The sequence below is a fragment of the Trichosurus vulpecula genome, chromosome 4 (genome assembly GCF_011100635.1).
Source record: "Trichosurus vulpecula isolate mTriVul1 chromosome 4, mTriVul1.pri, whole genome shotgun sequence".
NCBI lineage: Eukaryota > Metazoa > Chordata > Mammalia > Diprotodontia > Phalangeridae > Trichosurus > Trichosurus vulpecula.
Window position 1 is genome coordinate 60,666,668 of NC_050576.1, and position 16,831 is coordinate 60,683,498.

General features: G+C 44.4%; 1 protein-coding gene across 2 annotated transcripts in view; it reads right to left on the reverse strand.

The window, feature by feature from the left end:
• The window catches only part of CD247 (CD247 molecule), a 99,735-nt gene that overhangs the window by 5,697 nt on the left and 77,207 nt on the right, over positions 1–16,831 (reverse strand). Inside the window, exons 1-7 of one of the 2 annotated variants that reach the window (XM_036756383.1) lie at positions 14,787–14,948; positions 14,381–14,484; positions 13,871–13,927; positions 11,529–11,609; positions 6,393–6,425; positions 988–1,044; positions 266–307 (exon numbers count right to left, since the gene is read on the reverse strand). In XM_036756383.1, coding sequence (XP_036612278.1) covers positions 266–307; positions 988–1,044; positions 6,393–6,425; positions 11,529–11,609; positions 13,871–13,927; positions 14,381–14,484; positions 14,787–14,802 — 390 coding nt within the window. In that variant the 5' untranslated portion in view covers positions 14,803–14,948. Of the gene's footprint in view, positions 1–265; positions 308–987; positions 1,045–6,392; positions 6,426–11,528; positions 11,610–13,870; positions 13,928–14,380; positions 14,485–14,786; positions 14,949–16,831 lie in introns of those variants that run through there. The other variant, XM_036756382.1, reaches the window with a different exon arrangement.

Sequence of the window (16,831 nt, forward strand, 5' to 3'; positions counted from 1 at the left end):
AATAGGTACCCAGTAAATTGTGAATGTGATCCAACCCACAGCCTCCCACAAATCTATACTCTCTGTAGTCACAAAGATCACCCAGAAGGCTGAAGGAGCATCTCAGTGATGACTTGGTACATCCAGTAAGTTAGAACTCCAACCCCTCCCCACTCTCTACCATCCCAAGTTGCTGGGAACAGAAGCCTCCTCAGGAAGTGTCACATCTTTGGCAGTTAAAGTGGCAGTGAACTAGAGTGAGGCCATGATCAGAATCAGTCCCTACCTGGTACAGGACATCATTTCCTTTGCCTCGTCTCCGCTGGTTCTGTGAAAGTGAACCAAGAAAGAGATTATTGACATAGACAGACTTCCCACCCAAGTGATCCTCTTGTGGGCTATGATCCTTGAGGGCTAGAGCCTGGGCATCATCTGGGAGAATCCTCTCTCCCCTCTCTGGATAAGGTAGGTGCACAGACCTCTACTTCTATACTGCAATGTATATCAGCTTCCCAAGGGTTCATTGGTTAGTGCTTGGGTTGACCTGGAATTCTGTCTCATGAAATCCCAAAGAGGGAGACCACTCTCCGGGGACTGGAAAGGTATTTATCACACAGAGGCACTCTCCAGATGTGGCATTTACTATGACAGGGCTTGCCCTATCTATATGCCAGGTACATAGACAATCAACCCAGACATTTAAGAGTGTATCTTTTTAAAACTTGGGGATGGAAGGTTCTAGGAACATGTGACTGGATCTTACAGGTGCAGAATTCAGTGGACTCATGATACAGATATAAATACACATACATACATATATGCGTGTACATATATACATACATATATGTGTATGTATATAGTCTCTTTGCATAGATAACCTGAAAACTATCATGTGTGTTTTTATTTCGGGCATTTGTGACAGGCTTTAATTTAGGTACTTTCTTGGTAATTTCCCTGGCCTAATCCCCATCCAGGCCCTAACAGAGAGAGAATAATGGTAGTACTCACGTCTCCTTTCATTCCAATCTCACTGTATGCTTCCGCCATCTTGTCTTTCTGCAATGCCTGAGGAGCAACAGTGTTGGGAGGAGAAAGTAAAAGAAAGAAAATTCTTACCATGAAAAATGGCATTCTCCTCCTTCCCAAGCCCCCAATCCTACCTCAGAGGGCATTTTACAGTTTACTTTCTTCCCCTTGCTTCCTTCCATTCACTCTTTCCCTCCTCAGCCTCGTCTTTGAGGCTTCTCTCAGCCTTTCTCACTCTGAGCTAAGCTAAGTCTCCTATCCTTAACTCCGTATCACACTCATCTGTACACAGCCATATCTTCTCTAAACATCCTTCCTAGGCTGGCTATTTCCTTGGCTTGGCTAACTGGACCCTTCTCTACCAGTTCTGAACCTACGAGAGGCCTTTCCTGGTCCCCCATAGGCTATTGCCTTCCAGTCTCAGATTCCGTTCAGTCTGTTTCATATGTATCTTGTATGTATCTAGTTATTCACATATTGTCTCCAGAGCAGAGACTATTTTTGTCTTTTTTTTACATTCCTAGTGCTTAGTTCCTGCCATATAATAAGAGCCTAATAAATACTTGTTGATTGACTGACTGACCAAAACCCACCTACCCTAGTTTCTAGCCTTTGACTTCAACATATGCAATATCCATCAGATACTCTAATTTCTAAGTCCTTGATCTGCTTGGTTCCCATGACCTATCCCTCTACTCCACCTCAGCTACACACAAGAGATGGTCAACTCTTGACCTCATCAGCATCACCCACAAGTGTTCCCATGTCTATGTTCATGAACTTTGAAATTCCTTTATCTAAACATCTGCTTTTATTGTTCCATCCTTCCCTATGCTTTTCAACCCAAAGTCCTGTTCTTTATCCTCATTGTGACATCCATTTCCTCAGTTTCTTTCCCGGGCCATCAGTCTTTCACTTACTATACTCTTTCCTTCCTATCTTGACCTCTTGGTGAACCAATTCAACTCTACACTATCCTCTCCTCTCAAATCCTTTGCCCTTTCTCCTATCGTACCTGGCCAAACCACAACCCTGCATTACTCCTCCCATCAGCCTTCTTTGATTCTATGTACGTGCTGCTGAGCAAAGCTGGAGAAAATAATGAGACGGTGTAATTTGGTCCACTAGGAATTTATGCTACATCATCTCTATCAGGCCCCTCGCTGCAGAAAGGCAATCTTTCTACTCATTTCTAATTTATTCGCTATGTCCCACCCTCTGCAGCAGCTATTCCAAACTTTCCCATCTCTCCTCAGGCCTCCTATGAAACCCCACCTTCTCCCACCCTCTCTGCTTGAGGACCTGGCTCCAAACTTCACTGAAAAAAAGCCAAGTGCACTCACTACTCAGTCCCTCCTCATCTCACATCACTCAGACATCTTCCTCCACTGTCTCCTATGAAGAGGTAGTCTTTTTCTTTATCAAAGCAAACTCTCTACCTGCACCTTCAATATCTCCAATTCCTTTCTCATCTTCTCCCGCAGACTGACCCCACCATCATCGCCATTCTCTCTCTAATTTGTATTCTCTCCCTGCTACCTGCCAATATACCCATGTTTCCCCATCACTTAAAAAGCCCTCACCTGATCTGATCATTCCTTCAGACTATCATCCTATATCTCTCCTCAGCTCAACTCCTTGAGAAAGCCATCTACAATCCTTTCCTCTACTTCCTCTTCTCTCCCTCTTGTAAGCCTTTGCGATCCAGCTTCTGGCCTCATGGTTCAACTGAAGCTGCTCTGTCCAAAGTTACGAGTGATCTCCCAATTGCCAGATCTTTTCTCAGTACTCATCCTTCTTGACTTCTCTGCAGCATTCAACACTGCTGATCGCTCTCTCCTCCTGGGTACTCTCTCTTCTCTAGGTTTTCGTGACACTGTTTTCCCCTGATCCTCTTGCTTTGTGTCTAAGCACACTTAGTCTCCTTCACTGGGTCTACTCCTGCTAAGCAGGGGTCTGTCCTGGGCCCTCTTCTCTATCTATATTATTTTACTTAGTGATCTCAGGAACTTCCATGGGTTTGATTGTCATCTCTATGTACATGATTGCTAAATTTATATGTCCTTCTAGGCTCTCTCCTAAGCTATAGTCACATATTATGAACTGACTCTTTGACATCTCAAATGGGTTGTCCCATAGACAACTTGAAGTCAACAGGTCTAAAACAAAACTCATGATCTTTCCCCACAAACCCTCCTCTCTTCCCAACTTTCCTGTTATCGTTGAGATACCATGCTCCTCCCAGTCATCCAGGCTCAGAGCCTCTACGTTATTCTCAACTCCTCCCTCTCATTTATCTCACATAGCCAATCAGTTGCCAAATGTTGTTGTTTCTGCCTTCACAATATCTCTTCTATACATAATGTCTCTCCTCACACAGCTACCACCCTAGTTCAGGTGCTCATTTCCTCTCACCTGGGCTACTGTCATAGCCTTCTCGTTGGTCTCCCCACCTCATCCCTACTCCAATCCATCCTCCTCCCAGTTGCCAGTGACTTTTTCTAAAATGTTGGTCTGCCTGCGCTCCCCCACCCCCATGCTCAACAAACTCCATTGCTCCACCTTATCTCCAAATGAAGTCCTCTGTCTGAAATTTAAAGCTCTTCATAGCTGGTCCCCTTCCTATTTTTTTTCAGTCTTATTCCTGACTCAACTCCATGCATTCTATGAGCCAGACATACTGACCGACTTACTGTTCCTTGCACACAACTCTGGCTCCATGACTGGCTTGGCCCCCATGCCTAGAATCTCTCCCACCTCACCACCACCTACTGGTTTCCGTGGCTTCCTTCAAGGCTCATCTCAAATCCCACCCTCTTCATAAGACTGTTCCTAGGCCTTCCATTGCTACCCCCTTGCCTTCTCAGATTATCTCCCTTCTACTGTGTATAGATTATACACACACACACACACACACACACACACACACACACACACACATATATATTCTGATGGGGGGACAACATGTAAATAACTGGGGAGATAATAGATATATCTGCATCTATATCTCCCTAGTTATTTACATATATGTGTATATCTTAGTTATTAACATGTCCCATCAGAATATATGTATATAGATTATACATAGACATATGTGCATGTGTATATACACACATGTGTGTACATATAGGCATGTGTATATAATCTATATACTTATACATATATGTATATACACATGTGTGCATGTATACATGCATACATGTATGTACATATGCCTAGCTATTTATATTTTGTGTCATTCCCCCATCAGAATATGAGGTCCTTAAGGACCAGGATCTGTTTTAGTATGTATCCCCAGCACTTAATAAATGCTTTTTGAGTGATTTATGCTTCTCAGAATTCTTCATGCTTATAATTTCTAGTGGCACAGTGATATGCCTCTACATTCATGGACCGCAGTGTGTCCAGCCGTTTTTTCCCCCAATCAATGACCATCTACTTTGTTTCCAGTTCCTTGTTGTTACAAGAAGTGCTGCCCTGAATATTTTGAAGTACGTGGGACCTTTCTCTCTGACCAGGATCCGTTTCCGCTGAAGAGCCTTCCCTCGCCTACCTCACAGCCACCCCTCCCCTTATTAGTGGAGCTGAGGGATGGGAGATGTTGGATGGAGAAAAGAGGTCTTCACTCCACAGCAAGTGAGTCAAGTCAAGAATGGGTGTTTGAAGGAACTCAGCTCATCAAATTCGACCCTTTCTTTGGGCTTTCTATGAACAGATGCTGTTAAGAAGCAGTTCAAATGAAATACTAGAGTTTAGAGTCGGAGGAACCTGGATTGGAATCTCAGCTTTGCTAAATATGACCTCTGTGACCTCTGGCATATCACTTAACCTCTCTGGGTCTTAATTTCCTCATCTATAACCTGAAGAGTTTTGACAATATAATCCCCAAGATCCCTCCTCATTCTAAAATCTAAATATTCCTGGTGTTTGATCCCAGGGAATAGAAAAGAGGGTCAGGAAAGTGAAAGAATAATGGAACAAAGAGAAACTAAATGCCTGAAAGCATCAGGACCAGGTCTCACATATGGTGGGCACTCAATACGCTATTAGTGAACTCTGATCCACTATTGGTAGAGCTGTAAACTGGTCCAGCCATTCTAGACAGTAATTTGGAATTATGCAAAGAAAGTGACTAAAATGACCATAGCTTTTGACCCAGGGATTCCTTACTGGGCATCTACCCCAAGGAAGTCAAACACAGAAACAAAAGTCCCATAATTAGCAAAATAGCCATAGCAACCACTCTTTGCAGTAGCAAAGGATTGAACCCAAACTGGGCTCCCACCAGTTGGGGATGACTGAAAAAAATATGGCATGTGAATATAGTGGAATATTGTAGGGTAAGAAATAATGAACATGAGGAATTCAGAGAAACATGGGGAAATTACTGTGAACTGATATAGAGTGAAATGAGCAGAACCAAGTGAACAACATTATGAGCTAGTAAAATTGGTTTGACTGATTTGGCCCCAGCCCTGAGGATGCATGTGTGACCTGGGCACTGGGTGTTCTCACCCCTACCTCTCCAGCCTCTTGACGGCTGGCACAATTAGAATTAAGTTTCCTGGGCCCCTGTCCTTCATTCTTCACTCATTTGACGATTCGGAAAATGCCCTTAGCTCACCAATCCTGATTATTCTATTATCTTGCCCTATGGATGAAGTCAACTACTAGTGCCAAGTCAGCTTTTTATCTAAAATGCTAATTAAGTTTGAGCCCCAAGGCACTTTGGGCCTTGACTGTAGTGCAAGAACCACCGCCCAGTTGCACATCTGAAGCTATCCCTACTGTGCACTGCCCTCAGACTATGGGCCACACACCAAGATTTTTTCCATTGGCATCTGTTTTCTCCTTTGAATAGCAGCTAAGTCTTGTTAACTGCTTTCCCTGTGTTCTGTCGCTCTTTCTCCGACCCACTGCCCCCTCCTCCTGTACTACAAACATACATGACTCTGACAATGTAAATGAAAACATCACTAGAGGGAAGTTGAATTCTGAGTAACTGAAAACCTAGTAAAGGCCTCCTGAGAACAGATAATGAAACGTGCATCCCTCTGAAGCCAGAGAGGCTGGGGACTATTAAACTGGATATTGTATATACTGTCACTCTACTGGGCATTTTTGTTTGTCCTAAAGGAAGGTTAAATAATTGGTGGGGGGAGGATTAAAATGATTATATTTTTAAAAGGCATAAATAAAATGTATTTTTAAGCATTTATTTAATTGAGTTGAATTCAGCTCTCTCCACGCCCTGACCCATTTTTTCTCCACATGGCCTCCCCTTACAATCCCATCTCCCTGCCCCAAAAAGCACACTAGGTGCCCATTTGTTGGGGATGGCTGGAAAAAATATGGCACATAGATGTATTTTACTCCCCCCTACTCACATTGTACACAGCTTCTTGAGGATTCTTCCTTCTCTGCCAAGAAAAAAAGAACAAAAAAAGTCAGAAGTGGTGAGAGATCTCTTAGTACGCAGAGGGGAATCCAGCCGATGATTGCATCTTTAGCACGTGGGGTTGTTCCTGCCTCTTTGGGATGGGAAGCCCTTGCTTCTCCATAGACTGGTTATGAGCGATTATCTTTAAAGGGACGCTGAACTGGCAAGTGGGGTTAGCCTTATCTCTCCATACTCTGCCATCAGACACACGATTTGGACTCAAGCTGCTTTGACTCTGGTCACGTCTCCATTTTTCTCCCTGCTCTTTGAAGGAGACCCTGTGTTGGTGAGAGGCAGTCAAAGCAAGCACCTCCCACGACCCTGCTGATCCGAGCAGCAGCCGAAGTGGAGAGCTCGCCTTCAAAAACAGCTTTAGCTAACCCCATGGATGACAGAGCCATAACAGGTGACTAATGGAGCTCCTATTGCTCCCAAGTCCTTTTAGGTGACGTGACTCTCCTTACTTCTGCCTCCTGGCTTTCTTGGCTTCCTTCAAGCCCCAGCTAGCATCTCACCCCCTGCAGGAAACCTTTCCCAATCCTTCTTCATTCTAGGACCTTCTTTCTGTTAATTATTTCTTATTTTATAGCTTGTTTGTACATAACTGTTTGCATGTTGACTCTCTCATTAGACTGGGAGCTTCTTGAAGGCAGTGACTGTTTTTTGCCTTTCTTTGTATCCAGAATACTTAATACAGTGCCTGGAACATGGTAGGCATTTAATAAATGTTTATTGACTAATAGCTAAGTTCCATGAGATCAGGAAATATGTCTTATCCAAATGTTGTATCTCCTTCAGGGACTAAATGAGATGCTACAGTTAGTCGCTGCTTTTGTAGTTCAGTCATTGAGTCACATCCAACCCTTCATGACCCCATTTGGGGTTGTCTTGGCAGAAATACTGGAGCTGTTTTCCATTTCCTTCTCCAGCTCATTTTACAGATGAGGGAACTGAGGCAAACAGAGTCAAGTGACTTGCCCAAGGTCACACAGATAGGAAGTATCTGAGGTTGGATTTGAACTCGGGTCTTCCTGACTCTAGGCCTGGTGCTCTATCCACTGTGCCACTTAGTTGCCCTGATTAAAGGATCAGGGTTCAATTCTAGATATACCACTTTTTACTTGTGAAACGTTGAGCAAATCATGACCTCTCTGAGCCTCAGTTTCTTCAGCTGTAAATTGAATTAAGCTAGATGAGCTCTAAATTTCCTTCCAGCTCCAAATTGATGATACTTATGGTTCTTTGGTACCATGAGCTCTAAATTCCCTTCCAGCTCTAAACTGATGATACTATGGTTCTTTGGTGCCACCGCTGGAGAAGAAGCCCCGGAGTGGATAGAACTGTGGTCTGACTCAGTGGGACAATTGTAAGTCAAGAGCCATTTGCACACACAACTCAACCCCAGAGCATATTAGTGCTGCCATCCAATGTGGTCGTCCTCTGCATTCTAGGGAGGAGGAAAGAGAAGCCATACTCCTTTGTACACATCAGTATGTTCTCTCCCTGTGGTTGTTTACCCCTTTATGCCTTGTCTCCACCCCCAAGGTCCCCCCACCCAGGAGGAGATTAGCATCAGAGAGAACACCTCCAGAATGACATCCAGGAAACCAGCAAGGGGCTGGGTTACCAGATATAACAAGATGCTACACAGGAGTTCTTGTTTGTGAGATCTGGGGGTGGGTGCAGGAAAGGTTTCTTATCAAGAAAAGTGGGACATACAGAATGGGGGTGGGATGGAGCAAGCAGAAGAGGCAGAGGGTACCTGCCCTACCTGTGGCTAGAAATGTAAAAAAACCCAAAAACCCATTCATTTGGAATAGACGTCAGAAATTCTCCCCTCTCTGCAATAATAACTCTTGGGAGTATAACTGCTTGGCTAGAACCCATTTCATTGAGAAGCTCAGCAATACCGCTGACCCTCTGTGTGACCTTGAACAATTTCCTTGGCCTCTCTGAGTCTGTCCGGCCATCTGGAAAATGGGGGTGATTGCCTATTTCACTAGGTGGCTGTCAGCGTCCAAAGAGACAGCAACAGTTTTTGCAATGAACTAACATTTACATAGTGTTTTCCAGTAGGAAAATCATTTTATATTTGTTAATTCATCTGATCCTTGCAACCGTCCTATATGGTAGGTATCTCCATTTTGTAGACAAGGGAACTGAAGCTGAGCTTAAGTGACTTACCCAAGGTCACACAGCTACCAAGGGTCCAAGTTGAGATTCTACCTAGGTCTTCCTGACTCTAAGTGCAGTGGCCTATCCACTAGGCCATACTGCCTCCAAAGAACTTTCTATTTGGAAAGAGAAAACTTTGGTTTGATACCCAAATCTGCTATATGAGCTGGGTGGGCTTCAGTTTCTTCTTCTGTAAAATATGGGAAAGGTTTATGGGGAATAGCCTAGTGTTGCTTATGTCCCTTCTGACTCTAAATCTATGATCCTCTTCTCCATGCTAGTCCTCACACACAAAATGTCATCTCCTGATTCCAGGCATTTGCACCGGCTGTGCCCTGTGCCTGGGATTCATCACCTCTACCTCTTGGCATTAAGGGCTTCCTTCAAGATTCACCTCAATCCACCTTCTACAGGAGGACTTTTCCAATCCCCTTGCTGCTGCCAACCCTCTAAGATTACTGCTGTCTTCATCTTGTATGTACGTAGTTATTTACACGTTGTCTCACCCATGATCAATGAGAAAGATTCACTGACCCTCCTAGAAGCCCACATGGGTGTAACAGGAGATTTCTTAGGAAGCAAACATGGCGGCTGTAGTCTCTTTTCTCAAAGCAGGTGGAGGCTCACTTCTCCGGCATATGTTGGCTGCTGCCCTCGTGCCTTTTGCCACCAATCCTTTATCCTCATGTCGCCAGGTAATGGGGCTGCCAGTGTCTTCTTCAAGAGCCTTCAAGCTACTAGAGTTAAACACTGCTTTCTCCCATACAATATATGCTTCCCTTCCAACAACAACAAACAGCAGTAACCTGGGCTGTACCAGGCAGTGGAGAGAGCCCAGCCTGGAGTCAGGAAGACCCAACATCAAGTCTGGCCTCAGTTACTTACTAATGGTGTATCTTGGGCAAGTCACTTAAGCTCTGTTTGCTCACTGTCTGCAACTATGAAAAGGGGATAATAACAATAGCCCCCACTTCCCAGGGTTGTTGTGGAGATCGAACGAGATAATAATTATAAAGTGCTTAGCACAGTGCTTGGCACATAGTAAGCGCTATATAGATGTTTGCTGTCTTTATTATTTGTTTAAATTTATATTTTAATTTACACAAATGTGCCTCTTCTGTACAGAATAATCCTAACTCTCAGTGTGTCAATCGGTTGATAAAAGTATTTTTAAGTACCTATTATGTGCCAGACACTGTGCTAAATGCTAGGGATTCAAAGAAAGGTGAAGGACAGTCTCTGCCCCCGAGAAGCTCGCAATGAAATGGGGGAGACAATAAGCAGACAACTGTGTGCAGACAAGACATGTAGGAGATAAGTTGGGGGTAGTTTCAGAGGGAAGGAATTAAGATTAAGGAGGAATGGGAAAGCATGTAAAACAAATTCATCTGGACAGCCTTCAGGAAGGTATTTAAACCCTTTACTGAAGAGCACTGGAAAAGAAAGTGTCTAGCAACGGTTGCAGGGGTGGGGGACCTGCGGCCTTGAGGCCACGCGTGGCCTTCTAGGTCTTCAAGTGCGGCCCTCTGATTGAATCCAAACCTCACAGAACAAATCCCCTCAACAAAAGGATTTGTTCTGTAAAACTTGGACTCACTCAAAAGGCCGCACCCAAGGACCTAGAAGGCTACATGTGGCTGGCTTCAAGGCCTCAGGTTCCCCACTCCTGGCGGAAAATGAGTCAGATTGGATCTCTCAAATCAAGGCCATGATGTGGCTAGGGAGAGAAGACCCCAAATGAGGCCTGTCCATGTAAGATCATGAGCCAAGTACTAGGCCAGCCTAGACAAGCACAAGGAGAATGCTTTGATGCTCACCAAGGAGCACACCTTCTCTTTCTCCCTCCCCTAGAATGACAAGGGGTATACACCTGGGGCAGTAACACCACTCCTGACAGCCAGTGGGCTTGGGGGTGGAACTGGGCTAAAGAATAGCTCTCGACTTTCTTTAGGAACAAAGATGGTAAACTCAGACCAAAATGCTTCCAGAGGGCAAGCATGCATGGTGCAACCAAAGGAGTGCTAGATTGAATTACACTTTTGTAATGTACAAAAGAGAACCGAAAGAAGGCCAGGAAAAAAAAAAAAGCACAGACAAGCGGGACAGCTTTGAAAGTCACATGCTAAATTTATCATAGACTTCAAAAGGAAAAGCAAGCTGCACAGAACAGACATTTGCAACTTCACGGACAATCCTTTTCTATTCTACTGTGTACATGGCAGTGCTCATAATAGGGAGCATTTATATTTAAGCCAAGTGCTTTACATATATTATCTCATGGTAATTTTTGTACCACTTACCTTACAACTTTGGAAGGAAATCTCTTGACAGGTCTTAAGACACTCAAGAAATCTGAATGATGAGGAATTATCCCTAAATCAGGCCAGTTAGCTTTGCTCTGTTCCACAGCAGGGACCACGGTCCTTTTCCTGGTTATTCATCTTAGCGATGTGTGACCATGGCCACAATGGAGGCTGGGTCTCTGGTCATATTGGTTCGTGAGCTTCTCCAGTTCTGGAGAAGCCTTTCTGTGCATCCCCAGTGCTTAGCACGTGGCCCAGAGTAGGTGCTGCGTAAATATTTACTGACTGGCTGACGATGTGAAAAATAATTTAGGAAAACAAAATCAAGGCTTACTGATGGTGGGTCAAGAACATCGCCATGGGTGGGTGGGAAGAGGATGAGGATTCATACCTCCTGAAGAGCTGCTCGAATCCCATAATAATCAATCATTTGGAGGGGGGTCTGGCAGCTAAGGTGAGAGAGTGGCAGTCTGCCTCAGATCAGCGTAGGGTAGAAACAAATGAATGAACACATGTAGGGAAAAGCATCATGGGAACAGAGGGCAAAACCCCAGAGTGAGCAGTGCAGGAACAGAGGCAGCCACAGAAAGAGGGTAATTTGGCACCTGTTTTCCTCCGATCTCCGGGTCACGGCCTCTTCTCTTATCTAAAACGTCATATTCTTCTCTGCGTCCTAGGGAGAGCTCCTGAAATAGGAAGGCAAATGTCAGAGGAGGATGGCTGATGCAGGTGAGGAGAGGAGAAGATTCTAGAAGGAGAGGGCAATTTGGGGCCCAGCAATCTGGGTCTGGGGTTTGGGGAAGACGAGTAAAGTAAAAACAGACAACCAGGATCTGGGTGATGTGAATGGCACCGGAGAAGGAGCAGTCACATGCTGGCCTCTTAGCAGGCAGTTTGGTAGATTGTGTAAGAAGTCAGTATGCTTAGGGGCATCTAGGTGGCACAGTGAGTAGAACACCGGCCCTGCAGTCAGGAGGACCTTAGTTCAAATTCAACTTCAGACACTGGACACACCTATTAGCTGAGTAACCTTGGGCAAGTCACTTAACCCCAATTGCCCTGCCTTCCTCCTTCCAAAAAATAAAAATTCTGAAAAAAAAAAAAGAAGTCAGTATACTTGCTATCTGAAGACTTGGATTTGAGTCTTGGCCTCTGGCCCTTAGTACTGATGTGAACAAATCATTTATCCACTCTAAACCTCACTATTTTTTTAAAAAGTAAGCTATTTATTATTTAAGCTCTTATTAGCAGCTCTAGAAACGTCCCATGTTTCCAGTAACCTGGAGAATGGTGGAAATGAAAGAGACCTCTGAAGGTGGGTCATCTCCCTCTGGGCAGGACTGTTCTCAACTCGCCTCAGATAGGTATCCATCCTAGACTTAAGGTAAGACTCCCTGGTTTCCCCCGGTAAATCTTGAGAAATTGCTACATGGCCAATTCACATATAATTACCACAGATTTGCATGACTCTACCCCCAAAAAAGCCATTATCACTAAAGTGTGAAATAAAGTTCACAGGCTGTCACAGGTGCATTGAGACCCAATCCTCTGGGGGCCTAGTAAAAGGGAGCCAATGGCCCTATCAATAGAACAGGCCTCCACCAAGAACACAACAATTCAAGGGAGAGTGAGGCCACAGAGAACAGAAGGATCACAATGGGGAGTGTCTCTGAAAAACACAACTAGGAACCTGGGTTTGGAGCTCTCCAGGCACTGGACAATCTGATCTCTTTTCTTAAAAAATCATAAACCAGCAAGAACACACTGAGGGTCCATAGTGTAGTTGGAGAAGCTCTAGACGTGGAGGCAGGAGACATGGATTCAAACCCTGCCTGCAACAGAGTTAACTGTGTGACTTTGGGTAAGTCCATCAACCTCTCTCAGAGCCTCAGTTTCTCCATCTGTAAAATGCAGATATAATATGCTATCCTACTTCACAGGGATGTTGTGGGTGATACTCTGCAAAAATTTAAAATACTAAATAAATGTGAGTTGTTATTTTGATGGTGACGTACCAGCCATGGGTGGCATTGTATAGCTACGGTACTCAGCAGAACCGAAGCTGAGGATCAGCCAAAAGCCACTGCAGAAATCCATGGTGGGTGCGAGCAAGGGTGTACTGGTAAATGTTTTAACAACTGGTTCTCCAGGAAAATGAATGTACATGGGATACACTTTTACACATCATCGGCATTATTAATATTTCCTCCATCACTTTCTTAAGTCTGGACCATCAGCAAAACAATCAACCAAGTCCTGATTTGTAGCATTTCTGGGGTGTAAAATGCTCACATTGGAAATTTAACAATCAGCTCTTGAGAATTTGTTTAACCTGGTTCCTGTATACCCTTGGGTATGAGCAAGTTATAGCCTATTACAAAAAAAATAAAAAAGGAATTACATAGGAGAAACCGTGTAAAAGACATCATCAAAGAAACATCTGACCACAAAAGAAAATGGACGGGTCGCACAGCAAGAGAGAGGGATCCCCAGTAGATAACCTGCATCATGTTCCACTGGTGTCCTTGAGACATCAAGAGAACACGGGGTAACACAGTGGGTGTACCCTCTCTATTGAGTTTGTGGTAGGACAGAGTTGAGAGTTGTTTAGGGTAGGTAGAGATGGATGAGGTGTGATGGACATTGTTAGAGACATCACATATCAGTGAGATCCAGAATCCTCTGGAGTTAGCCACCATAAAATAGCCTGTAAAGTAGTGATTCTTCCTGTCCCCCAACATCTCCATCTCTCTCTGTCTCTCTACCTCTCTCTGTCTGTCTTTCTGTCTCTGCCTCTGTCTCTGTTTCTCTCTGTCTCTCTGTCTCTCTCCCTCTCTCTCTCTCTCTCTCTCTCTGTCTCTCTCTCTCTCTCTCTCTGTCTCTGTCTCTGTCTCTCTCTGTCTCTGTCTCTGTCTCTCTCTCACACACACACACCATAGATACTTACATTATAGAGTTGATTCTGGTCCTGTTGGTAGCCGGAGACTCTGGCAGTCTTGCTGAACTAAAGAAAAAAAGAGTAAGGGAGAGTGTAAGAGAGAGAAAAAACAACATTGACCTCATATGCGTATGCCAAGGACTCACTGAGAATGAGGGGCTAGACAGCTGGCCTTTATGTCAGCTGCTTCCAAGAATGAGGCCCCATTCCATCTGAGCTCCAAACAAAGGTGCTCCTGGCACCTGATCAGCTTTCTGTAACTTGCCACGTAGGGTTCAGCAATCCTTTAGCTGGAGCTCCCAAGACAATCCAGTCCCATAGCACTTGTACATCTGCTCTGTACAAAGTGTCATTCTACATGCAAAAACCAAATTAAAAGCAGTCCTTCCGACTTCAAATCCAGCATTCTTTCCAATGTAACACCAAGCATTTGACTGTACCCAGGGAGGGAGTTTCCACACTGAGAGCTCCCCAACCTGTTGAAATCACAGGTTTGAAGAAGGAAAAAAAGAGACCAACCTTCGCTCTCAGGAACAGGGCTGTGACGATGACTCCATAGATGAAGAGGATGCCATCTAGAAGATAGCACAGTCTTGGGTCGGTCAGTCCAAAACCTTGGGCCCCTATGGGAAAGAATTGTGTCATAAGAGACGGGGAGATTCAAACTCTGTGCTCATGTGTAATATGATGAAGTTAGACTCACTGACCTCCTCCCGCTTCACCCACAGGCTTATTCTGAACTGGTTTCGAGGCAAAATAGTTTCATGAGAAGAGAGCCCCTCAGCTTTCTGGAAGCCTCCCTCTGTTTATCTAGGAGGGCCCCTCCCACCCCAGTCCATCCTCCACCCCAAGTCAGGATAAAGGCAGTAAACTCCTATCTATGACAATAGCTCACAACTCTTTAAGTTTCCTTATAAGGTTTTACCAAGCATTTTCTTCATGGCAACCCAATATCATATGAAAAGAAAATAACAGGTTAGGATTTGAATCCAGGTCCCCAGGCAGTCTAATGCCAAGGTCAATGTTCCACCTACTGCTTCACCCTGTTTAACTGGCACGGTCAGTATCCATCAAGGAGTTTGTATTGTACACCTGCTGAGTCTTAAGGAGTTTGCTAAATGCAACAGTGGTATGCATATGTTGTCCAACTGAGAGTTCATTCATGCAGAAACACTTATTAGTCATCTGCTGTATGTAAAGCATGATACAAGGTGGGGGGGGGGCACGGAAGTGTATTTTTGATTTAGCATCTGAAACCTATATCGCTATCAGTGGAAAGGAAGTTGTTGAAGAGACTGCTGCAATCTGCTGATCTTGGGACCCTCCCATATGTGTTGTTTCCCGTATGGAATGGAATTTCCTTGAGAGCAGGGACCATCTTACTTTTCTATTTCAATCTCAGAGCTTATCGAAATGAAAGCATTTAATAACTTTCATTCATTCATTCATATTCATTCATGCATAAGAATTCCTTCTCTTCCTTCAAGGCACTTGGTGAAATAAGATGCAAGTCAGGGCTGTCCAAAATGCGGTGGCCCCGCAGTGTGATTTATGCGGCCTGCCTACAAGCATAGAAATGTACATAAACGCTTTAGTGAATGAAGCCGAGCTATTGCAGAGCTCTCAACTAAAATGGCAAATCAAAATATATGGTCTATTATTTCAATAAAAATGAGGTTGAACAGCCCTTACAGAAGTGATCTCACAGTCTCGCAGAAGAGAAGATATAAACACACAACATTAATACAAAAAGGAATATGGGAAGTTCATAGACTAAAACTAGCTAGCCTTGTGACCATGGCCAAGGCCATCTACATCTCCAAGTCTCAGGTTCCCTATCTGTAAGATAGTAGGTTTAATAGTGAAATACCCACGTCACAAAGCGGCTGTGTGGATGATAGGATCTAGATTTAGAGTTGAAAGGAAACTTAAAGGTCATCAATTCCCTCGTATTACATATGGGGAAACTGAGGCTTGCCCAGGGTCACATGGCTACTAAGTGTCCGAGGCAGGATCTGAATCCAGGTCTTCATGACTCAAAGCCCATAGCTCTATCTATCTATGTTGCTTTGTAGCCATAAGGCGCTATAGAAATGCCAGTAATTGGGGGAGCTAGGTGGTGCAGTGAGTAGAGCACCGGCCCTGGAGTCGGGAGGACCTGAGTTCAAATCCGGCCTCAGACAGTTGATACACTTACTTAGCTGTGTGACTTAACCCCAATTTCCCTGCCTTCCCCCCCTCCAAAAAGAAAGAAAAGAATTGCCAGTAATTATTATCGTTAGCGGTAATGATGATGATAATAATAAAGTTCTTTTCTGTATTAAGACTTGACTCAAAGTCTCACATAAAGCCTCCCATAATTCCAGTCCTGACCTCTTTCCTGAACTTTTATGGCACTCCTACAGTTGAGCAGGCAAGTTAGGGTTTTGTTTTTCTCTAAGTAGTCTTCATGTGCAAATTGTCTCCTATGCCTGCCTCCCACTACCACCACCATTAGATTATAAGCTCCATGAGGGCAAGGAGCCATGATTTATAGTTCTACGTATTCCAGAAGACCTAGGTCAGTGAGGCCAGATTTGAGCTCAGCTCTCCCTATCTATACCATCTAACTAAAGATTATAGAATTTAGGTAGAAGGATCCTAAAGGTCCCCTCCCCTCATTTAAAGTAGGCATGGTGGAGCTTGCTTGTAATCCCTGCTACTAGGGAGGCTGGAGCTAGGGGATTGCGTAGGTTTGGGAGTTCCGAGCTGTAGTAAGCTCAAAGCCAATCTGGTATCCACACTAAATTGGTACTAATACAGTAAGCCCACAGGAGTAGGAGGGGCCACCAGGCTGCCTAGAGAGGGGGCAAACTGGCCCAGGTTTGAATGAAGCAGGTCAGTGCTTTTGTCCCAATGAGAAGTAGGATCAGGCCCATGAGCAACTGGTGTCCTAGCCAGGGTGACATAGGGGAACTCAGGCTCAGATAA